The sequence below is a fragment of the Phaseolus vulgaris genome, chromosome 4, assembly GCF_000499845.2.
Source record: "Phaseolus vulgaris cultivar G19833 chromosome 4, P. vulgaris v2.0, whole genome shotgun sequence".
In the NCBI taxonomy this organism is placed as follows: domain Eukaryota; kingdom Viridiplantae; phylum Streptophyta; class Magnoliopsida; order Fabales; family Fabaceae; genus Phaseolus; species Phaseolus vulgaris.
In genome coordinates, this window is record NC_023756.2 from 10,406,982 (window position 1) to 10,420,904 (window position 13,923).

At 47.2% G+C, this 13,923-nt stretch overlaps 1 protein-coding gene across 1 annotated transcript; it reads left to right on the plus strand.

Moving 5' to 3' along the window:
- Positions 1–13,209: 13,209 nt before the first annotated feature.
- LOC137838275 (uncharacterized mitochondrial protein AtMg00820-like) lies at positions 13,210–13,554 on the plus strand. Its single transcript, XM_068647526.1, has one exon. It carries the CDS (start codon positions 13,210–13,212, stop codon positions 13,552–13,554), a length of 345 nt encoding a protein of 114 aa, XP_068503627.1.
- Positions 13,555–13,923: the final 369 nt, after the last annotated feature.

Consider the following 13,923-nt stretch of genomic DNA (forward strand, 5'->3'; position numbering starts at 1 on the left):
AATAAGACTGTTGTGTAATCTTTTGTAATTAAATCTGTATCAGGTGTAATCTTTCCTTATTCTCTCTTGATCCATATATTTGTAAAGAACTGTGATTCACAGAGTCAAAGGATGTTCTTATCTGTGGTGTGTTGTATTGCCAAAGGAAGTGTGTGTTCTTGAGGGGTTCAAGATCACTTCTTTGGTGTGTGTGGTTTTAATCTGTGGTTGATTACATAGTGAAATACCTAGTGGTTTCAGGGGATTGGATGTAGCTCTTAGTGTAAGAGTGAACTAGTATAAATATGTTTGTGTGATTCTCTCTTTCCCTAATCTAAATTATATATGTTTTAAGTTGTTTTTATAAACTGTCGATAGAAACAACTGGTTGAATTGAAAAAACAACCGGTTGATTTTGTGGAAATCAACTAAAACAGTTTTGTAACTTGAGCATTTTCATTCCTTTAGCTTTCATTCTTCATTGGCTTTTTCTATACCTCCAAAGTTTGCCAAAAACGTTTAAAAACAATTAACTTCCTCTTGTTTTAGGCCTACAATTCTAACAATTGGCATCAAGAGCTAGGTTTTTTAAGGTTACTCAAGTTTTTATCCAAAATCTGTTTTTATGGATGATAAACTACCTTTTGGGGAAGATGTTTCTATAAATAGACCACCACTGTTTTGTGGTGTAAATTACCAATTCTGGAAGGTAAGGATGGATATCTTTGTTGAATCAATTGACAAAGGTATTTAGGATGCAATTAAAAATGGTCCTTTTATCCCTATGATTGAAAATGAAAAAGGAATTTATGAAAAACCTTGGTCCCAGTGGACTAACCAAGAAAGTATAAAGGCACAATATGATTGTATTACTAAGAACATTATCATATATGCACTAAGTTCTAACAATTTTTTCAAGGTGTCTCAATGTGGATTAGCAAAGGAGATGTGAGATACTCTTGAAGTGACTTCTGAAGGCACCAAACATGTGAAAAGGGCAAGGAAGAACACTCTCATACAAGAGTATGAGACGTTCAGAATGCAGAAGGGAGAAACAATTGGAGAAGTGCAAAAATGGTTTACTCACATTGTAAATCATCTTATGAGTCTTGGGAAAACATTTGATAAAGAGGAGCTAAATATCAAAATTCTCAAGCGTCTTGAAAAGAATGTTCACTACCTTGTAAAAACAGTGGATAAGCTTTCAAAAGGAAAATCAAATTTTGAGACTGTTCTAGCATCTCAAAATCGTATTTTGGGAAAATCTGGTTTGGGTTTCTATCCACATAGTTAGAAAAATGGAATTTCAAAGCCTTACCCCATTGTAACAGAAAAACAACCGATTGAAAAATCGAAACAACCGGTTGTTACATGTTTTTACTACAAGAAAATAGGTCATTATGTTTGGTTCTGTAAAATTAGGAAATTTTCTGTTCCTAAAGGTTTTATGAAGTGGATTCCCAAGAATGCTAAGGGTTTAATGGATCCAATTGATGCTCATGGACCCAAATTTGTAAGGAGATCAAATCTTGGTGCTTGATTTTGTCTTATGCAGGATTCTTTGAGAGAAAATCAGCATATGTGGTACCTCGACAGTGGGTGCTCCAAGCATATGACAAGGGAGAAATCCAAGTTTGTCAACCTTCTCCTCAAGCAAGAAGGGCATGTAACCTATGGTGACAACAATAAAGGAAAAACTCTTGGGAGAGGCACCATTGGTGACAAGAACTGTACTGCCCAGGTAGTCGGAGTTGATGACGTGGCAGCAAGCAATATTATAGGCGTGTTGAATGGGATACCTGGCTGGCAGAAGTGAAGGACGTCGGGGGGTTCGTGTGATCGCCAGTCGTTAAGTTGGCGTGCCCCGATCTCTAGCATACCTAAACCGGCGGTCACCAAGTTTGTGTCGTAGTCGCCGGGTGTGAACCCAGGCGACAAGGCGATCGGAGATCGCCGAGAGGAGGACATCGCTGAAGGATCAGGAAAGCTTGTTCCAGGCTTTCGAAGCAAAGGATGAACTTGTCAGATGGTCATTCCCTAGCTGGCCAGAGGTTGAGGTCGGGGAACAGCTTACCCAAGCATGCACAGTGAAGTAAGAAAAGTAGAGTATAATGGTGGCCGACGAGACCACAGAGAAGGTGTGTATGAAGACACCCGTACTCGCCACACAGAAGAGATCGCGCTCCAAGGCAGCTACACGCTGAGTTGCTTCCTGCATAAGTAACTTAGTCGAACAGCCTGAAGAGTAAGAGGTGACGCTCAAGTCAAGAATGCTCCAGATGGTGACACGTGTACAACTGGATGCGAGCCACGTGTATATAAGGGTACAGGTATATAAGGGATCCTAACTGTCAGGAGAGAGAAAGCGCACAGGTATATAAGGGATCCTAACGAACTTCTGAGGTACGCGCGTTTTGGAATACTTCTTTTACGCTTGCGAGAACTTGAGTACGCTGAGAGAGAATATTGCACGATTCCTGAAGTTCATAGTTTTCTCTTAGTATTTTGGTGGTTCAGTCGCTGACTTGGGCGTCGGAGCACGACCGGCCGCAGCGGCGCCGTTCTGTCTTTTGCAAGTTCTTGAGGTGAATCAAGGCGAAGGACGGAAGCTAGCACGGTGCAAAGTCGATCCAGATTTGACGAGGCAAGGCTCTTGCGTTTTGGTCAACAGGAAGGATCATCAGGCGCCCACCGTGGGGCCGTGTAAAACCTGTCCCCATCCACAGCGTGAGTTCTTGGAGTTTCAGTAGTTTTTCTATGGTTGTGTGCTGGTGCAACCATTTTCCACCGTTCGTTCAAGCTGTTGTTCGGTAAATTCGTGTTTTTCACCGTTCGTTTGAGTCTTGGTTGGTGAATTCGAGGTTTCTACCGTTCGCTTGAGTTTTAATCGGCGGAGTGAGGTTTTCCACCGTTCGTTCAAGCTTTCAATCGGTTTTCTTGGAGTTTCTTGTCGTTCGCGCGGTTTTCAATCGGCCGTTCAATGTGTTTCTGTTTGGTTGCGTTTGCGGAGGGTTTAGGGAGTCTGAGGACTTATAACCGGTTGTTTGTTGGATCAATCGTTGCTAAAGGAGATTTTGTTCGTCGAACTTTGGTTTGCTGAGTTTTCATGAGAAAGATGAGAAGCAACCGTTCAAGTCCAGTTGTGCCAGTTGCTGCTGAAGGCGCCATGACCATGGCGCAGATGATGGAGATCATGCGTGCACTGCAGGCGAATGTGGAGGCCTCGCGCGTAGAGCACGCAAAGATGCATGAGGACCTAGTCGCCTCTCAGGCCAGGAATGAAGAGCTCAGCAAAGTGACTGAGGAGTTGCGCCAAGCTCTTCAGGAGCAGAGAGGCCGCTCGGTCGCTGAAGAGGTCGTGCTGTCGGCGCCACCTCGCGTTTTCCCTATGCCATTTGCTCAGGCGATCACAGACATGGAAGACCCGTGAAGGCTACTTTCACGGGCGTGGAGGACCCTGAGGCACATCTCACCACGTTCCACATACAGATGATGCTGTCAGGAGGCTCGGATGCTGTATATTGCAAAATGTTTGTGAGCACGCTCCAGGGAACAGCGCTGTAATGGTTTGTGAGCTTGCCTACAGGTCACATAACCAATTTCCAGTAGTTTTCAAAGATTTTCGTCGAGCAGTACATTGTGAACAAGGCGCCACCTAGGGTGTCTTACGACCTGTTCGACATAAGGCAATACCAGGGAGAGTCCCTCAGGGACTATCTGAATCGTTTTGGAGCACAGATGGTCCGCTCGCCTGCGAAAGACGAGGAGATGCTGGTATACACCTTCAAAAAGGGCGTGCTGCTTGGACCTTTCTGTGAGGCGCTGATCAGGGCTCACCCCACCACGTTTGCTGAGGTTAGGCGACTTGTGGTGGCCCACATCGCCGACGAAAGTGAGGTCGCCGAGAAGAGAGGAAGCGTGGCCCCTGCTAGGCCACGCGCCCAGACCAGGATCCAACCACAGAGGGTGTTGGAGACAGCGGCGGCGAAGAGGGATCAAAGGACTCGCCATCCTTATGATCCAAGGAAAAACAAGGGCAGGGGCCCAGGGCGCCCCAGGGAGTACAACCGCCCGCCAAAGCATAAGTTTGTCATGGGGTTGGCGGATCTGATCGCCATCCCCAACATAGCAGCCAGGCTCAAGGCACCTGAGAAAGTGGGCGACAAGGTGTTAGGACCAAAACCAGACGCCTGGTGCGAATTCCACCAGAGTTTTGGTCACACCGTCGATTCGTGTTTGGCACTGGGATACCAACTCGACGACCTGGTCAAGAGCGGTTTCCTGAATGATTACCTGCTGGACAGGAGGACGGGGGGCGCACCGAGCTCCCAGCCGGCGGGTGGTGAGGCTCAGCAGCATGAGATGCCCACTCATGGAGAGATCCACACCATCGCAGGAGGTTTCTCGGGTGGCGGATGCACCGCATCACAGAGGAAGAAGTATGCAAGGTCTGTGATGACGGTGGACATGTTCGAGGACCACTCGCCAGATGTGGATATTACGTTCACAAGAGAAGATCTCAGGGACGTTGTGCCTCATGACAACGATCCCATAGTTATCTCGCTTGTCACAGCAGGGAGGAAGGTCCACGGGGTACTGGTGCACCAAGGAAGCTCGGCAGATCTGATGTTCTGGCCGACTTTCACACAGCTGCAACTACCCTTTGACTAGCTGAGGCCCTATGGAGGGTGCTTATATGGGTTCGCTGGCGATCAGGTGGAGGTTAGGGGGTACATCGAGTTAAGAACTACATTCACGGATGAGGCGGGCTTGAGGACGGAGAAAATCAAGTACCTCGTCGTGAATGCTCCCTCAGCATATAACATTCTGTTGGGAAGACCAACAATCAACAGAATAGGAGCTGTGCCCTCGACCAGGCACATGAAGGTGAAGTTGCCGTCTATGGAGGGGGTGGTGATCACCATCAAATCTGACCAGAAGGAAGCGAAGAAGTGCTATGAGAATAGCCTGAAGAATAAGAGGTCAGTAAGTTACATCACGACCACCCCGCCTCCTGGTGTGAAGCCCAGGTCGACGTTGGTGGAGGCGACCGCCGGTAGCGATGTCGTCATGGTAGATGCTGAAGCGAGGGAGGAGAACGCCGATCGGGAAGAAGAGGCGAGGAACCGGCCAGAGGAAGCGAGGGAATTGGGAATCGCCAGGGGGGTGATCGCCAGGGTAACCCGGCCCAAACCCATCAAGGAGTGGCTCGAAAGGGAGATCGGGGGAAAGATTTTCAAGCTGGGAAGATCTTTGGAGACTGAACTCCAAGACCAGATCGCCAAGGTGATAGAGCGGCATCTGGATGCATTTGCATGGTCTGCTTCAAACATGCCGGGAATTGACCCCGACTTCTTGTGCCATCGCCTAGCAATGGACAACCAGGTCAAACCAGTGCGGCAGAGAAGAAGGAAGTTTAACGAGGAGAGGAGGCAGGCGATCCGGGATGAAACGCAGAAGCTCCTCGCCGCAGGCCATATCAGGGAAGTTCAGTACCCTGAGTGGTTGGCCAATGTCGTGCTGGTGAAGAAAAGCAATGGGAAGTGGTGCATGTGCTTCGACTTCACTGACCTGAACAAGGCTTGCCCAAAGGACTCGTATCCTTTGCCAAGCATAGATGCCCTGGTTGACAGTGCTGCAGGGTGTAAGTTGTTGAGTTTCTTGGACGCCTTCTCGGGGTACAACCAGATAAAAATGCATCCTATGGATGAAGAGAAGACCGCCTTCATGACCGAGAGATCGTGCTACTGCTACAAGGTGATGCCCTTTGGGCTGAAGAACGCGGGGGCCACGTACCAAAGATTGATGGATATGGTACTTGCACCGATGCTGGGAAGGAATGTGCAAGCGTATGTGGATGATATGGTCGTGACCTCGCCGGAAACGAGCAAGCACGTTGCGGACCTGGAGGAGTTGTTCACCACAATCGCCTAGTTCAGGTTGAAGCTGAACCCCAAGAAGTGCATTTTTGGCGTGGAGGCAGGGATGTTCTTGGGATTCCTCTTAACTTAAAGAGGAATAGAGGCAAATCCTGATAAGTGTGCTGCCATCTTGGCGATGAGGAGCTCGGCTACCGTGAAGGAGGTGCAGCAGCTGATAGGTCGGATGGCCGCCCTGTCTCGTTTCGTGTCGGCTAGCGGAGAGAAAGGCCATCCGTACTTCCAGTGTTTAAGGCGAAACAATAAGTTTGCTTGGACGAAGGAGTGTGAAAAGGCCTTCGTCAAGCTTAAAGAGTACTTGGCGAGCCCGTCGGTTTTGTGCAAACCACTGGTGGGAACCCCTCTCCGGTTGTATTTTGCTGTGACTGAAAGGGCGGTGAGTGCGGTGCTCGCCCAAGACCAAGACCAGGCTCAGAAGCCTATTTATTTCGTCAGCAAGGTGTTGCAGGGCCCGGAGGTGAGGTATCAGGCCTTGGAAAAAGCTGCACTGGCTGTGGTATTTTCGGCGAGGAGGTTGCGCCACTATTTTCACAGTTTTACAATACTGGTGATGACCGACTTGCCCATCCAGAAGGTCCTGAAGAAGCCTGATGTAGCTGGAAGGATGGTGAAATGGGCGGTGGAGCTGTCGGAGTTCGACATCAAGTATGAGCCCGAGGACCGATCAAGGGGCAAGTTTTCGCCGACTTCGTGGTCGAGCTCTCGTCAGAGGCAGCACGAGTTGAAAGGGATGGTTTTCGTTGGGTGCTCTCGGTGGACGGATCGTCGAACCAGTAGGGTAGCGGTGCTGGAGTCATCCTGGAAGGGCCCAACGGCGTGCTGATAGAATCGTCCTTGAGGTTTGCCTTCAAAGCCAGCAACAATCAAGCAGAGTATGAGGCGTTGATCGCCAGAATCTTGCTGGCCAAGGAGATGGGAGCTAGGGTGCTGATGGCAAAGAGTGACTCGTTGTTGGTCACGGGACAAGTAACAGGCGAGTTCCAGGCCAAGGATCCACAAATGGCGGCTTACTTAGAATACGTGCAGGAATTGAAGGGTTCTTTTGTCTCGTTTGAAGTAGTTCATGTGCCCAGAGAGCAGAATGCCCGAGCAGACTTGCTAGCTAAGCTCGCCAGTTCGGGCAAGGGGGGTAGGCAGAGGACGGTGATCCAAGAAACCCTGAAGACGCCTAGGGCATTTGTGGCAGATCACCTAGTTCTTCAAATAGGCAAGTCAACGGAGAAAACGGCGAGGTGTCACAGGTCTTTGACTCAGGAGACCTTGAGATAGCCAATAATAAGAGCATGTCGGGGGGAGAGGGTGAACATGATGCAGGTCTGTGCCACGCATGAGCCAGACACATGGATAACCCAGTACCAGCGCTGCCTGGCAGATGGCCTTCTCCCGCTGGATCCGATGAAGGCTAGGAAGATAAAGAAGAACTCCAGCAAGTTCACAATGATTGATGGCGAGTTGTATAGGTTTGGGTTCACACACCCACTCCTGGAATGTGTGCACGGAGAAAAATGTACAAGAATTATGGCCGAGCTCCATGAAGGGATATGTGGAAGTCACGTCGGGGGTCGAGCTCTGGCCGCAAGAACCCTCCGTGCAGGTTACTACTGGCCAACAATGAGGGAGGATTGCAAGAGGTATGCACAATGTTGCAAGCAATGTCAGCAGCACGCCGATTGGCACAGGGCGCCTCCAGAAGAGTTAAAGTCGATTTACAGCCCTTGGCCGTTCCATACGTGGGGAATTGATATCCTGGGACCTTTCCCATTGGCGATCAGACAGATGAAATACTTGGTGGTAGCAATTGAGTATTTCACCAAGTGGATTGAAGCAGAACCAGTAGCCCAGATCACCGCACACAAGATCGAGAGCTTTGAATGGGACTCAGTTCGCAAGTCATCTGCTGAAGAAGCTGTGCGAAGAGGTGGGAATTCAGCAGGTGTTTGCATCCGTCGAGCACCCTCAGACAAACGGCCAAGTAGAGTCCGCCAATCGGGTGTTGCTAAGAGGCTTGAAGAGAAGGCTGGAGAAAGCCAAGGGATCGTGGGCTGAGGAGGTACCCCGTATAGTCTGGGCGTACCACACCACCGAACAGTCAGGAACCGATGAGACCCCGTTCAGCCTGGTCTATGGATGCGACGCAATGATCCGAGTGGAAATCCAGTAGAGCTCGCCGAGATTCCAGCACTTTGTAGCTGAACACTCGAATGAAGAAAGAAGGTTGAATCTGGATTTGCTGGATGAGGTCAGGGAGGAGGTGAGAGTAAAAGCTGAGGCGGTGAAAAGGAGGATCGAACGAAGGTACAACTCGAAGGTGATGCCAAGGTAGTTTAAAGAGGGCGACCTGGTGATGAGGAAGGCCCACCAATACGAGATGGAAAACAAGTTGTCGCCTAAGTGGACAGGACCGTTCAGAATAACCGAGGCGCTCGGGAACGGCGCCTACCGCCTAGAGACATTGGAAGGAGGAGCGATTCCTCGCACTTGGAACGCCACACACCTCAAGTTATATCACAGTTAAAGCTTTGTAACTAGAAACGAACATGAAAAGGTTTACAAGCTTTCTGTTAAAACAGTTTGAAGGGGGCGCTCTTTTTTCCCTAAGGAGGGTTTTTAATGAGGCCACCCAATAAAAGAAGAGTTTTCAAGCTTAAAGCTTTTTGAGTTTGCATGCATGTTTGTGTTGAAAGTTTGTAGAAAAAGCGCATGCTCTCAGTTAAAGTTTTAAAGTCCCCATTGCTTTTCGGCGATCGGCGGCACAGCTAAAGTTTTAAAGTCCCCATCGCTTTTCGGCGATCGGCGGCACAGCTAAAGTTTTAAAGTCCTCATCGTCTTTCGGCGATCGGAGGCACCAGCGACGATTAAAAGACCTCAACGCCCTCGCGCGTCCTGAGGCGAGAAAGAGATTAAAGTCCTCCTCGACTTTGTGCGAGTGCAGGCGAGAACAAGTTAAAAGTCCTCAGTGCATCCAGGGAAGAGGAGATGTAATCCCTGGGCAAAGTAGAGGCACCAGATAAAGACCTTCTCGCCGTCGAGCGAGTTCAGGCAAGATAAAGACCTTCTCGCCGTTGAGCGAGTTCAGGCAAGATAAAATCCTTCTCGTCTCGAACGAGTTCAGGTACGGTGTAAAGAGTGGAAGAAGTTTAAAGGATGGCTAAGGTAGGTTCAAAGAGAACGCCTAGCCATCCGGCTTATTGTTCTGAAACTCTGGGAGGTAGAGAAGGATCCGAAAGGCGCCTCTACCCCCAGATGAGGGAACAATAGCCAAGTTATGGAGGCAAAAGGAAGCTTACATCGCCAGGACCCTATGGCGATCAGAAGAAGTCCAGGCGATGGCAAGAGTAAGGGCCCATTTCGATGGAGCAGATCAGGTGAACTATATCTTAAACTATCAGTTGGTTTGAAACTTGCTATTTAGTAAGTAGTTTCACGCTGAAGTTCGTTGCCTTAAGTTCACAAGTTATTAAAATTCCATCGTTTGAGAGTTGATAGTTTGCTCGAGTTTGAAGCAGTAAGTAAACGATTGGGCCCGCATAATCGCTAAGTTAATTTGTTTAAAGCGGTTTCTATAAGGAAAAGCAAAGTAAACAGAGAGACCAGGTGCGAAAGCGGAGGAAGTTGTGATAGAAGCGGTATCAGTTCAAATACAAAGGAAAGAAAATTACAAGTAAAATATTGTGCAAAAAGAAACAAGCACTAATTCTCAGGAGATAAGCGATGGAGGGAGACGGTTAATCTTCAGAAGGCACGATTTTCCCATCCACCACTTCATTGCATATCGACACCATGGAGAGGACGAGCTCAGGGTACTGACAAGCGACTTGCTTCAGGGCGGCGTCGAATCTGGCGACAAGGACTTGGGCGGGGGCGATGTCGAGCTCAGTTAATAATTCCCTCTCAAAGCGAGTGAAGGGAAGTCAGAGCTTCACCTTCTTGAAGAATGTCGCGTATAGGAAGCAGAACAACTCGTCGTTGTTTGCTTTATCGTCCGCACAGATTGGTTCATCCGGGCGGCAGGGCAGCACGACCATTTTGCTGTCGTGCTCCTTATGGAATGAAAACTCAGATTGGTCCCCTTTCCTTAGTCGGTGCACGCCCAACTATGTGTTTATGGAAGAGGTTTCTTTCAACAGAGCTGAGGTGGCCCACGGGTAAAGCTTCTTGTAGTCTTGTGTGGCAACAGAGGCTCCTCCGGCGACTGGTGGAGTTGCCTGAGCGAGATTGGAGTGAGAGGTTGCAGGCCTCTCAGCCTGGGTAGAAGGAGCACCAGATGCTCGTGGTAAGTTATGCGCTTGGGGTGGAGGGTTTCGTGATGAAGGAGGAGGGTTCGCGGTGGTTTTCGTACGAGCCATCGCGGGAACTGCAAAGGAAAAAGGAAAAAGGATGAACAAAGGTTACAGAGAACGACTCGATTGTGGACGAAGAATGGAGAATGAACGAACGGGAGTTCGTTGTGACGAATGTAATGGAAGACAAAGCCCTAAGATACGAGAAGGAAGAAGAAGAGGAAACAACCCACAGCGTATGCACCAGACAGATAATGGATGATGCGAATCGGTTAAAATGCAGCAAATATCAACAGAGGAAGTAAAAGAGGTACCTTTCGAAGATCAGATGAGCGTTGAAGGGAGTTGGAGATTGAGAGAGTTGAGGAGCGTCGTGGGTTTGCAGAGAAAACTCAGAGCGTTTTGAGAATGCAGAGAGATGATGAAACAGTGGAAATGAAGGGGTTTAAGGGTTTTTCAAACGTTTTTGGAAGCGCAAACGACAGCCTAAGATGACCGTTGATGAAGCCACGTGTCGAGCGATTGGAAAAAGGGGTTTGGTGGAGCGTCAGAAAAGCAGAGGGTACGAACGACTGGAATTCTGTGCCAGCGCCACGTAGATCGGCTGTGACGTGACCTCTTAGTTTTTTCGTTGGACAAGTCTTCGCTTAAGACTGGGGGGCTTGTGTATCGCCCAGGTAGTCGGAGTTGATGACGTGGCAGCAAGCAATAGTATAGGCGTGTTGAACGGGATACCTGGCTGGCAGAAGTGAAGGACGTCGGGGGGTTCGTGTGATCGCCAGTCGTTAAGTTGGCGTGCCCCGATCTCTAGCATACCTAAACCGGCGGTCACCAGGTTTGTGTCGTACTCGCCGGGTGTGAACCCAGGCGACAAGGCGATCGGAGATCGCCGAGAGGAGGACATCGCCGAAGGATCAGGAAAGCTTGTTCCAGGCTTTCGAAGCAAAGGATGAACTTGTCAGATGGTCATTCCCTAGCTGGCCAGAGGTTGAGGTCGGGGAACAGCTTACCCAAGCATGCACAGTGAAGTAAGAAAAGTAGAGTATAATGGTGGCCGGCGAGACCACAGGGAAGGTGTGTATGAAGACACCCGTTCTCGCCACACAGAAGAGATCGCGCTCCAAGGCAGCTACACGCTGAGTTGCTTCCTGCATAAGTAACTTAGTCGAACAGCCTGAAGAGTAACTTAGTCGAACAACCTAAAGAGCCTCAAGTCAAGAATGCTCCAGATGGTGACACGTGTACAGCTGGATTTGAGCCACGTGTCCAGATGTGTAACTGTCAGGAGAGAGAAAGCGCACAGGTATATAAGGGATCCTAACGAACTTCTGAGGTACGCGCGTTTTAGAATACTTCTTTTACGCTTGCGAGAACTTGAGTACGCTGAGAGAGAATATTGCACGATTCCTGAAGTTCTTAGTTTTCTCTTAGTATTTTGGTGGTTCAGTCGCTGACTTGGGCGTCAGAGCGTGATCGGCCGCAGCGGCGCCATTCTGTCTTTTGCAGGTTCTTGAGGTGAATCAAGGCGAAGGACGGAAGCTAGCACGGTGCAAAGTCGATCCAGATTTGACGAGGCAAGGCTCTTGCGTTCTGGTCAACAGGCAGGATCAAGAACAATTTCCTTATTCATGATGTTTTATATGTAGAAGGGTTGAAGCATAGTCTACTCAGCATTAGTCAGCTGTGTGATAAAGGTTATCAAGTAACCTTCAAATACAGCAACTGTGAGATACGTCTACCAAATTCACAGGAAGTATTGTTGATTGGTAAAAGGGTCAACAACGTTTATCTTCTTGATATCTCACATCCTACATTCATTGGTTGTCTTCTAACCAAACATGAGGAATCATGGTTATGGCATAGAAAAATAGCTCATATTCACATGCATAATTTGAATAAGCTTATATCTAAAGATCTTGTGATAGGATTACCCAAGCTCAAGTTTAAGAAAGACCATATATGTGAAGCTTGTCAAAAGGGGAAACAAATTAAACATTCTTTTAAGCTGAAAAATGTGGTTTCCACCTCCAAACCCCTTGAGTTGTTCCACATGGATTTATTAAGAACTATGAGTCTTGGTAGGAATGACTATGCTCTTGTTATTGTTGATGACTTTTTTAGGTTCACCTGGACACTGTTTTTAGAATCAAAGAGTGATGCTTTTGCTGCCTTCAAAAAGCTTGCTAAGAGGTTGCAAAACACCAACTGCGGCAACATATGTGCTATCCCCAGTGATCATGGTGGAGAATTCCAAAATGAGAAGTTTAGTTCATTTTGTGAAAAGCTTGGAATCTTCCATAATTTCTCTGCTCCTAGAACTCCCCAACAGAATGGATTTGTGGAAAGGAAGAAAAGGTCTCTTGAAGAGCTTGCAAGAACCATACTGAGTGAATCCTCCTTGCCAAAGTACTTTTGGGCAGATACTGCTAGCACTGCATGCTATGTGATGAACAGGGTTCTCATAAGACCAATCTTGAAAACGACTCCATATGAATTGTTCAATGGAAGGAAACCTAATATTGGACAGTTGAAGGTGTTTGGATGCAAGTGCTATGTTTTGAACAATGGTAAAGAAAGTCTTGGAAAGTTTGATGAGAAAGCGAATGTTGGTATATTTATTGGTTATTCTTTATCTAGCCATGCTTATAGAGTATATAATAAAAGCCTTATGACTATAGAAGAATCTATTCGTGTTGTATTTGATGAGACTAACCATGCAAAAAAAGAATATCAAAGGATTCATGCAAAAGAAGAGGAGCAGAATATCATTCTGAAGAATCTGGAAAATTGACCAAAAAAACAATTGATTGATTATAGGAAGCATCTGGTTGAAATTCTACAGCAGGATGAGCTACCCCAAGAATGGAGAATTCCTAGGGATCTTTCTATAGAAAACATCATTGGGCAGATTCAAAAGGGGGTCTCTACTCGTAGAATTGTCTCAAATTACTGCAAACACATGACTTTTGTCTCTCAAATTGAGCCTAAGTCAATAAGTGAAGTTCTCAAGGATGAAAATTGGGGTTGCAGCCATGCATGAGGAGCTAAACCAATTTATCATAAATGATGTGCGAACTCTGGTCCCTAAAATAGATCAGTTGAACATCACTGGAACCAAGTGGGTGTTCAGGAACAAGCTGGATGAATCAGGGGTGATTACAAGGGACAAAGCAAGGCTAGTTGCAAAAGGATACAACAAAGAAAAGGGAATTAACTATGATGAAACATTTGCACCAGTGGCCACATTGGAAGCAGTACGGTTGCTGCTTGCCTTTGCATGTATGAGCGGGTTCAAACTATTTCAAATGAATGTGAAGAGTGCCTTTTTAAATGGGATTATTAATGAAGAGGTATAAGTATCACAACCACCCGGTTTTGAGGATCATCAACTCCCTAATCATGTTTACAAGCTGAAAAAGGCTTTGTATGAGCTAAAACACGCTCCTAGAAAATGGTATGAGAGACTCAGCAATTTCTTCTTGTGTCATGGGTATGAGAGAGGCAAAATTTATAAGACTCTTTTCATTAAAAAGTCAAATTCTGCTATTATTTTAGTCCAAATATATGTTAATGACATTATTTTTGGTGCTACTAATGATAGTTTGTGTAAAGAATTTGTGGTAGCTATGCAGGGGGAGTTTGAAATGTCAATGATGGGAGAGTTATCCTTCTTCAGGTTAAGCAATCTAAGGATGTCATCTTTCTAATTCAATCCAAGTATTACA

Coding starts and splice junctions, on each gene's coding strand:
- LOC137838275 (XM_068647526.1), top strand. CDS start 13,210: ATGAAAATTGGGGTTGCAGCCATGCATGAGGAGCTAAACCAATTTATC.